We start from the raw sequence: 13,499 nt of genomic DNA on the forward strand, positions 1-13,499 counted from the left end.
CTGGTTCTTTAAGGAGCTTTGATTCTGTCACCTTAATTTTACTGATAAAAAAAAATGTTCTAATCTGACTCCACCATACACCTACTTTTTCTCATTTCCCTAAAGCCTGATGTGGCATAGTCAGGCGTGGCCAGGGGAACTAAAATCAATCCTTCACCTGATTAATACTCACTCATCTTTCGGGTCTCCACGTTCACGAGTCACTTCTGAGGGAGGCCTAGGTTAGATCCCTTCACCACAAGCGCTTACAGTAGCCTGAACTTCCCCTTGGGTAAAGCCTACCACTCTTGTACAGTTCAGTATATGTCCTCTGTGCTAGACTTTAAGTTCCGTGAGGGCAGACGCCAGGTCTTACCTGTTCACTGCCTGGACACTGGAGAAACTGAGTTGTGAACTTGAAGGGGAAATGGGGTGTGAATGGCAGTAGAGATTTAGAACCAGCTCGATTCCTTTCCCTTTCTATTCCAAACTCTTTCTTCATAATGCATCATGATTCCTGCTACTGTATTTCTTGACCCAAAATCAAAAATTGTCCTCAGACGGGTCAGATGTTGCCTAGAGAAATCTCGCCATGCTCTGTCATGTCTTTTTAACAAGAGTCTGATCAGTCCTTCATAAACTTCACCTTCTGAAACGTGAACCTTACACCTCTAGTGAATTATCCAAGGTCACACTGCATCAAACAGCAAAGTCACAAATAAAACTCAGATTCAGTGGCTCCCAAGATGGTCTCTGATCTTCCTCTTAAAGGACTGAAAAATAGGAAATGAGCTCAAACACTGATTCCCTACAAATGTTAATCAAATGTGGACTTATAATGCCTATGGCTGGCTATCACGTTATCTAGGGGACATTAAAACAAAATGAGCCCTTTAGGAAAAGGTATTTTTAAAAAAGGAATAGAAAAACACAAGAAATACAATCTGGGAGACAGAAAAAAAATGGCAAAGATGATAGAGGCTCTCTGTTCATCCCTCTAGCGATGAAATCAAAGTTGTGACAGAAACAAGGAGCAAATAACAAGGAGAATCACCTGAGATTTAGCTGAACAAGCCATATAACTAGGGAGAAATCTAAGAAATCATTCTGCAACAGCAGAATGTAGGACGGGGTGAGGACGTGAAGCTGCCCAGTCGGAAGTGGCTGAGTGGGACAGAGGCTGCGCCAGCAGCACACGCCTCTTAAAGGGGCCGCGTCTGCGAGTGGACTTCCGCGGTGACAGACCTGCTTGCTCTGAGCACCAGCATTGTGTCGGTTGCGTGGGGGGCACCAGGGACTTATAGAGGTACACTGAGTTCTTGGAGTGAGGACCAGAGGCTACGGACTCTACCGGGCAGAAGTGCTGGTGATATCCATTGCTCCTCTGTTGAGCCCTCCCTCATCCCAGTGTGCAGACTCAGCTCTGCTGTAGTTGAGAGGTCATCAAACTATATAGCAAAGGTCGCTCCACCCAGAGGACTCCTTGAAACCCCACCTCTTCCAACTCGTGGCCCACCCAAGCCACATCCAGGTATATCCTCAGTGAGTCAGGTGCTCCTTGCTGAGCAGCACCTAGACTCGCACTGGAGGCAGCTGTCCTCAGTTTCTGGTGTGGCCTTTTGAAGCAACTATAAGCACAGCATCTGTGAATTGTTTGCTGAATCTTAACAGGTGGCCCTGGAGGGACACGGGCTGGGGCTAAAACTGGCCTGCAGCTGAACCCCTCTCAGGACTGTGCCACTGGACACCTACCACACAAAGCCGCACTAATAAGACTGAGGGACTTAGGAGCTTTGCTGAGTACAAGGAAAGGCAGCCAAAATTGGAAGACAAAGAAGCAGAAACCACATGAGAGAACAGGACAGAGATCCAGAAATAATGGAGTCAAACAATCTAACAGATGTGGAGTTCAAAACACTGGTTATAAAGATGCTCTTTATATCTTTATATCTTTAATGAACTTATGGGAAGTGTAGATAAACTCAGTGAGAACTTCAACAAAGAGATAAAAAAACATAAAAATGGAAACAGAAATTATAAAATGGAACTAGAAATAAAGAACACATCTGAAATGAGAAGTATATTAAATGGAATAAACCCAGTAAATGAAGAAAAGGATCAAATGACTTATATAGAGGATGGGAAAGCCAAGGACACTCAATCAGAATGGCAAGAAAAAAAGAAGCCAAGACTATAATAATAATTTAAGGGGCCTATGGGACACTATTAAAGGTAAAAATATCCATGTCATAGGGGTACTGGAAGGAAAAAAAGATGTTGAAGAGCTATTTGAAGAAATAATGATGGAAAACGTCCCTAACCTGGTGAAGGAAATAGACATAAAATCCCAAGAAGCTCAGAGAGTCCCCAAAACCAGAAACCCAAAGAGGCCCACACCAAGACACATGATAATTAAAATGCCAAAGGTTAAAGACAAAGAGAGACTCTTAAAAGCAACAAGAGATAAGCAATTAGTTACCTGCAAGGAAGGACCCATAAGACTGGCAGCTGACTTCTCAAAAGAAACTATGTAAGACAGAAAAGCTTGACACAAAATATTCAAAGTGATGAAAACCCAAGATCTACAACTAAGAATACTTTATCCAGCAAAGCTATCATTTAAAGTTGAAGGATAGATAAAGAGCTTCCCAGACAAAAATAAGCTAAGGGAATTTATTGACAGCAAGCCAATATTACAAGAAATGTTGGAGGGACTTCTTTGAGAAGAAAAAACATGTAACAAAAACAGGAATAAAGAATGGTAACAATTACATTCCTATCAATAAGTACCACAAATGGAAAAGAATTAAGTGCTCCAACCAAAAGACAGAGTAGCTGAATGGATAAGAAGACCCTACATGTGCTGCCTATAAAAGACTCACTTCAGATTAAAAGACACACACAGACTAAAAGGAAGGGAATGGAAAAAGATATTGCCTTAATGGACCTAGAGCATATTGTGCTGAATGAAATGGGTTGAATAGAGAAAGACAAATATTGCATGATTTCACATACATGTGGAATCTAAAGAACAAAATCAACAACAGCAGCAACAAAAGCGGAAATAAACTCATAGTTAGAGAGAATATTTTGAGGGATACTAGATTGGAGGGGGGGTTGAGGGGACAAAAAAAGACAAAGGGATTAAGAGTTACAAATGGATAGTTGCAGAATAGATATGGAGATGTAGAGTGTAGCATGGGGAAGATGGTTAATAATGTAATAAACATGTAAGGGGGAAAAGGGGTATTAGATTTAGTGGGGTGATCACTTCACGAGTTATGTGGATCTCTGATCACTATGCTATACAACTGAAACTGGTATAGTATTACACGCCAACAATAATTGAAAAAAAAACTCATTGAATTGTACAATGTAAATACAAGCAAATAATTATTGTCTATTATATTTTGATAAAAACAGAATACAAAAGAAATAAAAAATATAATCTGGATATATAATTAATATTGCAAAATTGATTGGAATTAAATTCTGGATTTTGACTCTCCTAAACTGGCTTACCATTGTGAAGTTAGCATTAGCCAGAGTCAGAATCACCTTACTGTAACCCCTTGAATAAAGTACAGCAAGGCTTTTTAGCTGTAGAAAACGCAAATGTCTTTGGCATAACCCTATGTTCCAATCTCATGAGAACCACTTAAAAATAAATAAGACCAATGCTAAATTCTTAGACACATAGCCACGCAGTGAGGAAGTTCGAATAAAAGCCCAGTTCTTAGCCTGCAGAGCTGAAGAATGAAAGCCAAGCAATTAGAGTTGAGAAAATGGATTACATAATCTTACAGTGGGAGACTTAGAGGAAGGTTCCTGTGTGGGTGCTAGGAATAACTAAGACATCTTTTAACCTGCGATAGATCAAGTACAGTTCCGTATAAGAAGGGGGCAAAGGGATTGGGGGGAAGGAGAGATCACATGAACTTCCAAAGCACCTTCTAGTCTGAAGTCTCTAAAAACATGAGAAGTAAAGGACCTCTGTGAAAAAGTGAAGGTTAATGAATAAACTCTGAACATCTTTTCTAAATATTTAGAGCTCACATCTCCTTTATTTATTACTCACACTAACTAGGCAGCCTCCAAATAATTGTATACTTCATATTTCTTTGAAATGTTCATTTTTTCCCATCAGTGTTGCCATTATAAAATTATAGGAAATGAGGCAGAACAGCTTGTTTCACCACACCTCTCCCTGCATATTAGTACAAACGGGTAAAAATAAGTACAATCACTTGCTGAAGTTTCTAATGAAAAATAATTTTATTAAGATTTTTCTTTTCCCTGCTATTTTTTCATTCCTGTTTATTTCTCTCTTGTACAAGTACAGAATGTATAATTTCATCTAGAAATAAACTATCTTTGCTTTAAGGAAAATAAAATGCTTATTGAAAAACAAACCTCCTTCTCTATGGGAAGAAGACGATCTAGAACTAAAGGGCAGCCAGGACCACTGTACGATTGCTTCTAGTATTACTATTGTGGCCGGGGAGGGGACCTCAAATGCCTAAACAGCCTAGGAACAAAATCTGTAAAAATGTAACATTTCTACATCATTGGTCAAAGCTCAGCTGAATTTTCATCACAACAGTCCAACATTTAGATAGACTGGGACATGATGCGAGTGGATGGAAAATTTGATTTGCTTCCACAGGTAAGCCTTACTTATCTGTCTCTCACTCCTTTCAGCTCTAAAATTAAGATGTCTTTTGATACCTTTTGATACCTTCCTTTTTTTGCCAATAGAATTAAATGAAATGTCTAACTTGCTTCAAAAGGAATAACTGTAGTCATACTAGGAGGGGCTGACTAGGGGCTGGCTGGACTGCAGGGAGCATGCTCACCCTCCGGAACTGCTTCTCCCAGCCAGCGGAGCACACTGAGAGTAAAGGATGCTGTCCACAGGCGCTAGGCCTTGACTTGTTTTAGAATTTTCCACAGAGTAGATAATTTTCCTCACTGGTTCTCTGATTAGCAGCTGTTCAGGATAATTCAAACTGAGAACAAGAGACTTTTCTTCCCCATCTGCAAGTGGGTTACATAAGAGCTACAAGCGGAAAAAAAACCAACAACAACAACAACAAAAAACAACTCCTTAAGAGTCCATTAAGCTTGAGCTGAAAACTTAGGTTTAAATAATTCAAGGTGGAGATAAGACACAGAAATCACAGAAATAAATATATGGTGTACACAGACAACCAAGACCTGCTATGGAAAGCTTTAATCACCACATGGAAAAATAGTATTTTCAAATATCAAAAATGAGTCCAAATTCTTTATCGTCATCACCGTAACAGTCTAGAAACGAATGCTGCACTAATACGAAAACTTCTTGTTCATAACTACAAGATTAATTAAACTGTTTCTTATAAACACTTTTTTTTTTACCCTAAGGCTGATATCACCAAAGTGAAAAAGTCACTATCAGCTGGAATTTACTCAATGTAGCATGTCTAAAATCATTTATTCTTTAATCTGGAATATCTTCTCTTCACTCTCCCACCCATACCATGTGATGACGGAGGAAGAGATGACAGAAGGTTGTATCCAGTCCAGTATATATAATATTCTGATTTTATGATTCTCGATCTACTGATCGAAACAAAGAAATTGAATTTTACATCAATTAACTCAACACTATCACATTATAAAATTTACCAAAATTGACTCCTTCTTATGAGAGAAGTTGGCAGTAAATTCTCAGATAAGAATAATAGTTCTTTCTCACACTGTCTATTGCAGTGCATTCTACTTAACTACATATAGGCCAACGAGTTAAGTTCAGAGTCCTTACAGATTGCCCTGTAAATCTTATTCACATTGAGATAAGATCGGTACATGTCTAATAGAAAAATAAACCCCAAATGCTACAATAGTTATTCCATTCAAGTAATGGGAGAGGAGATTGTGTTAAATTGGAAAAAAGACAGCCATGGTGAAGTGGGGATTATTTTAACATTTTTGGTATATAACAAATAACAAATAAACAGCACAAGAAGATTTTCAAAATCTGAATTCTTAATGCCTCTAACTATGTATTTAGTGAATGAAGTTACAGCAATGGTTTGCTACCTCTCACAAGGCAGCCTAACGATGTTTCCTCCAGTTATTTGCATGATGATCTTGGCATGTTTCTAAAATGTGTTCTTCCTAAATATTCCCAGCACTTCATCAAAACCGGCTGTTAGTCTGCATATCTGAGTTAGGAAATTGTTGCTTAGTTTCAAAGTATTATGCATGCAACTTCCTGTGTACTACTTACTTTCAACTGCATGGTTACCAGTATTCTGGGCTATAATAAACACGTGGGGATAAGCGGCAGTTGAAGAATTACCATACATAATTTTGTTCCATACTCTTTATTTTTATTATTTCTAGATGCCTTGCCAATTCAAATGACTGAAGTAAAGAACACAGACATTGAAACTTACTGGATTTTTCTTGAGAACTTAAATTATATTCACTATTCTGAGTCAATACTGGGTGAGGATAGTGGAGAGAGAATTCAGTATTAGACTGAAGAGAACAAGGTTTTCTTGGAAAGGCTTGATACAAGTGTTCTTCTTCTTCTTTTTTTTTTTTCCACATAGACTCATAGATAATCAAGGTTAGAAAAACTCTTAATCACATGGCCAATTCCCCATGTGATACCTGGACACCTATGTAACATCTCTGCCAAGTTGTTGTCCAGCATCTGCTAGAACACCTTTCAGGGCAAGAAGTGGTTGCAACATTACTTATTTCTCCTTAGAATACAATAGCAAAACAGATGGAACAGGTAAACAAACTTCCATTAAATATAATTATGAATTGTATCCAACTTTTCAAGAGAGTTAGCAGATTGTCGATTGCTACTCAAAGAAATAAACCAGATTTGCTCCACGCCTCTCATGCTTTCCGCAATGATTCAAAATGGGGAGATACAACTTAAAAATGTGAATTTTATAAATCATCGTTAAATAGCTGTGTGTGGTAGTGGGGAAGGAGATAAAAAAACATCTTAGAAGTAGTCATTATAGGGACCCCAAAACAAGGGGAAAATAAAATGTTTTTAATAATAAATAAAGATGCAATAAACACCTTGTGCAGCAAGTCTTGGTATAAGAATTCAAGGGCCCTGGTGGACGAACCGTGGGCTAATTCCAGTCTGCAGCATTTCTCAATTCAGATTCGGGAGACAAGAGAGCACGATCAAGTCTGAGACTGTGGTCTGCTATCCTAAGGCCACCAAAAGTGGGGCATTCTACCTTGATTTTCTCCTTCTTGCTTGTTTGGTAGCACTGCAAATAATTTTCTTATCTCTTACTTCTCTTAAGGTGCTCACACAGCTTCAAGGTTTTAGATCCCCCCTTCGGAATACCCACAAAGCAACATATTGATTGGTGAACAACATCAGAATTCAGTTTACAAAGGATCAGTTTCTCTGAAGGGATACATTTATGTCTATATTTTTATTTTTTGAACATGTATATGAATAAGTCCACTTGAGTTGAAAACATTTATCCTGTTAACACCCATATAAACTTTAAAAATTCTAAATGTTCATGTTAACCGAGACTCAGCTGATTCAATTTTAGTGGTTATCTTTTCCCCCAGGTGTTAAAATGGCAATGGTATTAATCTTTAACAAACAAGACTGTGAATAACGAACAAAAACAAAACAGCAAAAAACCAACCTTAAAGTCAGTATGTCTTTTTATATGGAGGCCACTTTTTTTCATATCTGTTTCAAAGGTACCAGATAATTAACATTTAGTGGCTAGATGACAGGAGAGCAAATCTTCCCGCAAAAAAAAAAAAAAAAAAAAATGAATAAAACTCCTGTGACCACTGAGATTTGGAAGTAAAATCAATGAAAGTCTATTAAGTACTCAGGATAGATCTGGTTGGCGTCAAACACAACAAAGATCTTTGGATTCCAGGTGTCATCCACACAGCTGTCATATAAATTCACATAGCTACCGTCTTTAGAAGGAGGCCGCATGTATTTGGAGTCTCCGTTTATGTAATCTCCAATTAACACTCGAGCAAGAAACATAGATTTATATGTTCTAAATAGATGCCGCTGTTGCAAGCTTACACCATGAATTTGGAATGTATTTCCATGTTTTATGTCATCTTTGCAGAAGCGACTGGAGTAAGCAGCATCTCTAGCAAAATAGGTTCCTTAAACAAAGAGGACCGGGGAGGAAAAAAAAAAAGCCAAAATTACTCCGACGAATACATGAAACACCAACAAAAACATTCTAACTGTTAGGGGAAGAGACACACAGAATTGTATAACAAAAATAGATGTGGAATTTCCTCATCTATAGATCTTTAAGAAAAGAACAGAAATCCATCTGTTATGGACAACTGTGATTCAGACTGTCATAGGGATAGATTTGCTAGTATAGACCAGTCCCCACCACCAAACCATTCCACCCTCACCAAAATGGAGCTGCCAGACTTCTGTTTTTAAAATAAATCTTAAAAGAAATCCAATATGTAAGACAGATACGAACTATTTTTGTGATTAAAAGTGTGGCAGGCCCTCCCTTCATTTCTATTTCCTTCTACCGCTTTCCTCACCCAGCTACCCTGTCCAGCATTCATTAAAGCTCCAGAGAGCACAATGAAAACTACTGGCCTACAGAGATGATTACAAACCCCAAGAAACCACATTTCTATGATATCAGGTAACAGTTCAATAACATTTCTGGAAATAATAGAACTCTATGTCCAGGAAAAGATTTCTGAAGAGAGTGCAATACTGTTCACAATTTTCCCAAAAAACAATTTAATTGGTTCATTGCCTAAATATGAAAACTCAATAAAGCATCAGAAATGGTAGGCCCAGGAGACTTACATCATTATGGGGACACATATTTTAAAAAATTTTGGAAAAGAAGTGCGAAGTCTCATATTACTCAATACTGATGGGATTTATGTAACACTTTTTGATCCTCTTACAGTTAAATAAATGGAATGGCCTTTTCGGTAGTTATTTTAAAAACTAATTTACTTTTTAAAAATGTAGCACATCCTGATCCTAAGTGGCAGTCAGTTCTGGTGACGGAGGTAAGGTACAAGGTAAGTACCAGAAAAATAAATGTCCATCCCTTACCTTTTCCCCTCATCTCTCTCCTTAATTTGCTTGAGTAGTGGGCATAAATTGGAGAACTTGGACTTTCACAACATTAGAAAAAAGGTGAGGATTTCCCCCATTATTCCTTATTGCTCATTAATATTCTTACCTATCATTTTCTAAAAAACAAAACAAAACAAACAAAAAATACTAGTACCTAGACCTGTGCACAATATAATTAATTTATTTTATAGTTCTCTAAATATGTGACATAAAACAATGTGGTTTTATCTATGGAAAAAATTCATACAGAAAATTAAATGTAATACAAAAATCAGCTAATAAGGACATAATGCCCCAGCTGAATGACTGGAAGTTGGGGAGCTTTCTAACCCAGCAGAGATGTAAAGATCCTACTTCTAACTTGTACATGCAGGAAGTGGCTTTTCTGTAGCTCAGAAACTCTGAGGGTGTGCCAGGAACCTAGTATAGTTATTTTTGACTTAATGATGATCAAACCCCTGAACTATAAAACAATCGATTATCTCTAAAGAGATATTTGTTCCTGAGACTCAAACTGGACCTGGAATTCTGATAATTACCTTTTCCAAAGAGAGCACCATGTATACCATTAATTCTCCAATCAAAGTTATGAATACAAATTGCTTCCACAAATTCACTGCTGGTACCATGAAATAGCATTTGTTCATTAATCTGAGGCACACCTCTTTTCTTCTTAAGCTGGGCCTTTTTCCTAACAACATAATAAACACAGACACAAAACACAGAAATATACCATAAGTGGCATTTGTTAATTTTCCACAGAGCAAAATTCAATAGAAAGTGTGAAACAGAAAACACTTCTTCAACATAAATCATAAAAGGATAAAGCAGCTCTGAAGAAGAATCTCAAATGCTCTTGGACGCATATATCATTTCATCAAAAATTACTAGTTAACATTGAGATTTAAGATTGAAAATTGAACCAAAAATTATAGATATCCAGATGATGCCCATTATAATAGAGGTGACTGCCTAAACCAGCCAAGTTTTACAAAAGCCTAAAAATGACAGTATAAACAATTAAATAATACAAAGATCACAGAGTCTTTAAATAAGCAAGGAACCATGCCTTAATCTTTTTATCCCCAGAGATTAGAACATGTTGGCTGAACTGAACTTAATTTTGAATTTTAGAGCTAGAAGGCACTTTAAGTCATCCAGTTCAACCCCTTCCCAAAGGACAAATCTCTTTAAATAATGTAGGACCAATTATAACAGTGGAAAACAAACAAACTTAAAAGTCTAAAATTCTTCCATAGAAAAAGAAATAACTATATATTTTATACATAAAAGTTAACGGTAACTAATTAGACACGTATTAACATAGATAACACTTGAAAAATAGTGATGAATGTAAAAATGTTTAAAAAAAAAGAGACATATAACTCAAAACAATACTGTACATCGTTTAGGTATATGTACATAGGGAGTAAAAAACATAAAAACATGGAGAGGGCATCACACTAGCCTTAGGAGGAAAGGAGGAGAACAGGATAGGGATGGGGATGGAATAAACACTTCACTTATATCTGTAATGTTTTGTATCTTAAAAGAAGAAGAACAACAACAACATATAAAATGTGACAAATATAATGCTATATCTGATTGGTAGGTACGTGGATGTCTGTAAACTATTTGCTGAATTTTCATTTTTAAATAGTTCATTAAAAAGATGTTTTAAAAATAAAAAGAATACTCCTTGTTATATTTCTAATAGCTATTTAATGCCTGCTTCAATTCATTCCAGTGTCAAGTGCTCACTGTTTTACAAGACAGTGCAATCTATTTGTGATTAGCTATAATTGGTAGAAAGTACACCCACCCTAACAATGAACCAAAATTTGCCTCCCTATTACTTCTGCGGTGGTCTGAGTTATTCTCTTCTGAACATAAAAAAGTTTAAATACTCTTATATAAAACTACTCTGCAAATATCCCCAAATAACTATGAACACTGACCCAGGCTTTCTTTTCTAAGTTAAATATACACCTTTCCCTCAGGTATTCCTCACATAACATAGCCTTTCTTTCCTCATCCTGGACAGCACCTAGTTGACAAGAATCTGGGTGATACCTTCTAGTTTATAAATGTTGGTAAGAAAGAGTCCAGGTATCATCAGTCAGCACTCTACTGGCACACTGAATTCATTCTGTGGCAGGGGCATCATACTGCTGACTTACATGAGTTTGTAGTCAATTACAACTCCCAGGGCTTTCTCAAACCAGACTTCTCTTGGCTTGTTATATTCGCACAACTGTCTTACAAACCTAATGCAGTAGATTTGTTTCAATTAAGCTTTATCTTGATACAGTAATTTAAAAATCACAGTATTTATAAAAAACATGCGGCTTAATGATTACATAGATTACTGGATACTTGCATTTAAATGACCGAAACAGAAATGTATATGGTCTTTCTCAAGAATCGTTTGGCAATATGTATCAAAATAAATGTTTATGCGTTGATTTATTAGTGATTGTCTTTTCAAACCATTGAGTATGACATTAGAAGGATGTGCATTAAACAAACATTTACTTCAGAAAAGCCAGAACATTTTCACAAGGAATAAATTATAACAGCTTTCTTTCTGAGAACTTTATGTACTGACTTTTTTTAACAATGCATATTTGTTGCTTTTCTAAGAAAAAAATATTTTTTTTAAAAAAAGATAATCATATTTGTTTTGACTCACTGTTTCAATCTTCCAAGGTCTTTCTCCCTCCTGATTCATTCACACAACAAATAAGATACCCCTTTTGGTTTTGAATCTTGCTTGATAAGCAAGCCTTCTACATTTTTATCCAAATTCATGATTAAAATGCTGAAAGTCTCAGGAAGAAAGCATTCATGTCATTCAAGTTATTCTTTGCATAAGACTTTTAACTGGGTATTAATTTTTCTCTTTATACTTAATCACCTGGCACATTTCTCTATCTTGTCTCCATCATAAGACCCTTTTTCAACTACTTTGTAGAACTCTAATTATACTAAGATGTTTACCCATCTAATACTATGGTAATCCTCTTAGTTACTTGGGCATTCATAAATCTATACAAGTTTTCCTTAAGTAAACATTGTCTTATATACATCTCTCTAATGTCAAGCTTCATGTTTGTAATGACTAGAATCCACTTTAAAATTAGAATATTCATTCATCACTAGTTTTCAGGCACAGATAAGAATGAATTCTGGTTTGAAAATTCACTCGAGTCTTAGATGTTATAAATGAAGTGCTGGTTAAAGAGCCAGGAGTGTGGTGTGGACATTAAAAACCCACAGGTTTGCTGGACCAGACATAACACATACAACAGCTGACGTCAGGGTGGAACGCAGTGGTCAAAACTCTGCAGCCCACAGCACTAAGGTACCCAGGAAGTGTGGAGACTCTCACACCATGCTCTTGGTGTTCCAGATAGGCTAATGTTAGTTCTAAGGCCTCCTGGACTTCAGCTAAACCTTTGGGGAAAGTCATAGGATTCAAAATACACTAAGTTCTCTTCACAACCCTGTCTACTTTTGCCCAATCCCACTTTCATTGCTGAACTTACTGAAAATGCTATAGCACTCACTTCTTAAAGATGTCTTAAAATTACCCACCCTCTCAGGGACTATGTAGCAAAAAGGGCTACACTAGACATGCAGCAGGAATATCCGCATGCTCTGGATTGAAAGAAGTTTTCATAGGGTTAGACCAGTAGTCCTCCATCCTGGCTTAACATCAGAATCATCAGCAGAATTTTTAAAAGATAAACTATGTCAGAATGCTGAGGTTCTGGTTCAGTGCATCAGGGATGGGTGATAAGTGTCGCTACTTGTTAAAGTACTCCACAGGTGACTCTGATACACAGTCAGAGCTGAGAGTCTCTGATTTAAAGCTACATTCTTCCACATTCTTAATGAGAAAGCAGCTTTCACTGCTCTTACTTCGTTGCTGCCTTATCCTTTCCAACCCTGAATCAACCCAACCACCTCCCCTCTCTGCTCTTAAATTTGGACGGCTGAAATAAATCAAACATCTCCATAGCTTCCACTACAAATTCACAAATTCCAGCTTTAGCTAAGCCCTTATCACTCATGGAAACTTTACTGTTCCCATGTTAGCTCTTTCTCCCCCATTTATCCCAGTGGCTACTTCAAATCCCCCCTTTTCCCCTCTTGTCCACAACTCCTTAACATCTCGTTCTCTGCACATGACCTCACTTCTAATTTCACCAAAGAAATTGAATGTATCAGGAAGGAAATCCCAACCTAGCTCATGTCCTCATCCCCTACCTCTACTTATCTATCACATAACTGAACCTTGTCTTTCTCCTTCTGACATGTTCTCTGAACTCCATCCAATCACACCTTTTTAGGAGGCTTAATCCATCAACTACAT

The 13,499-nt window shown here is 37.1% G+C and overlaps 1 protein-coding gene across 5 annotated transcripts in view; it reads right to left on the minus strand.

Moving 5' to 3' along the window:
• Positions 1 to 6,334: 6,334 nt before the first annotated feature.
• The window catches only part of PARP11 (poly(ADP-ribose) polymerase family member 11), a 44,738-nt gene continuing 37,573 nt past the window's right edge, over positions 6,335 to 13,499 (minus strand). For all 5 annotated transcript variants that reach the window (XM_036238002.1, XM_016150152.2, XM_016150154.2 and 2 more), the window contains 2 exons: positions 9,661 to 9,812; positions 6,335 to 8,157 (listed from right to left, as the gene is read on the minus strand). In XM_036238002.1, the coding sequence (XP_036093895.1) occupies positions 7,841 to 8,157; positions 9,661 to 9,812 (469 nt within the window). In that variant the 3' untranslated portion in view covers positions 6,335 to 7,840. The remainder of the gene's footprint in view (positions 8,158 to 9,660; positions 9,813 to 13,499) is intronic.

Source organism: Rousettus aegyptiacus, unplaced genomic scaffold (genome assembly GCF_014176215.1).
Source record: "Rousettus aegyptiacus isolate mRouAeg1 unplaced genomic scaffold, mRouAeg1.p scaffold_m13_p_2, whole genome shotgun sequence".
Lineage (NCBI taxonomy): Eukaryota > Metazoa > Chordata > Mammalia > Chiroptera > Pteropodidae > Rousettus > Rousettus aegyptiacus.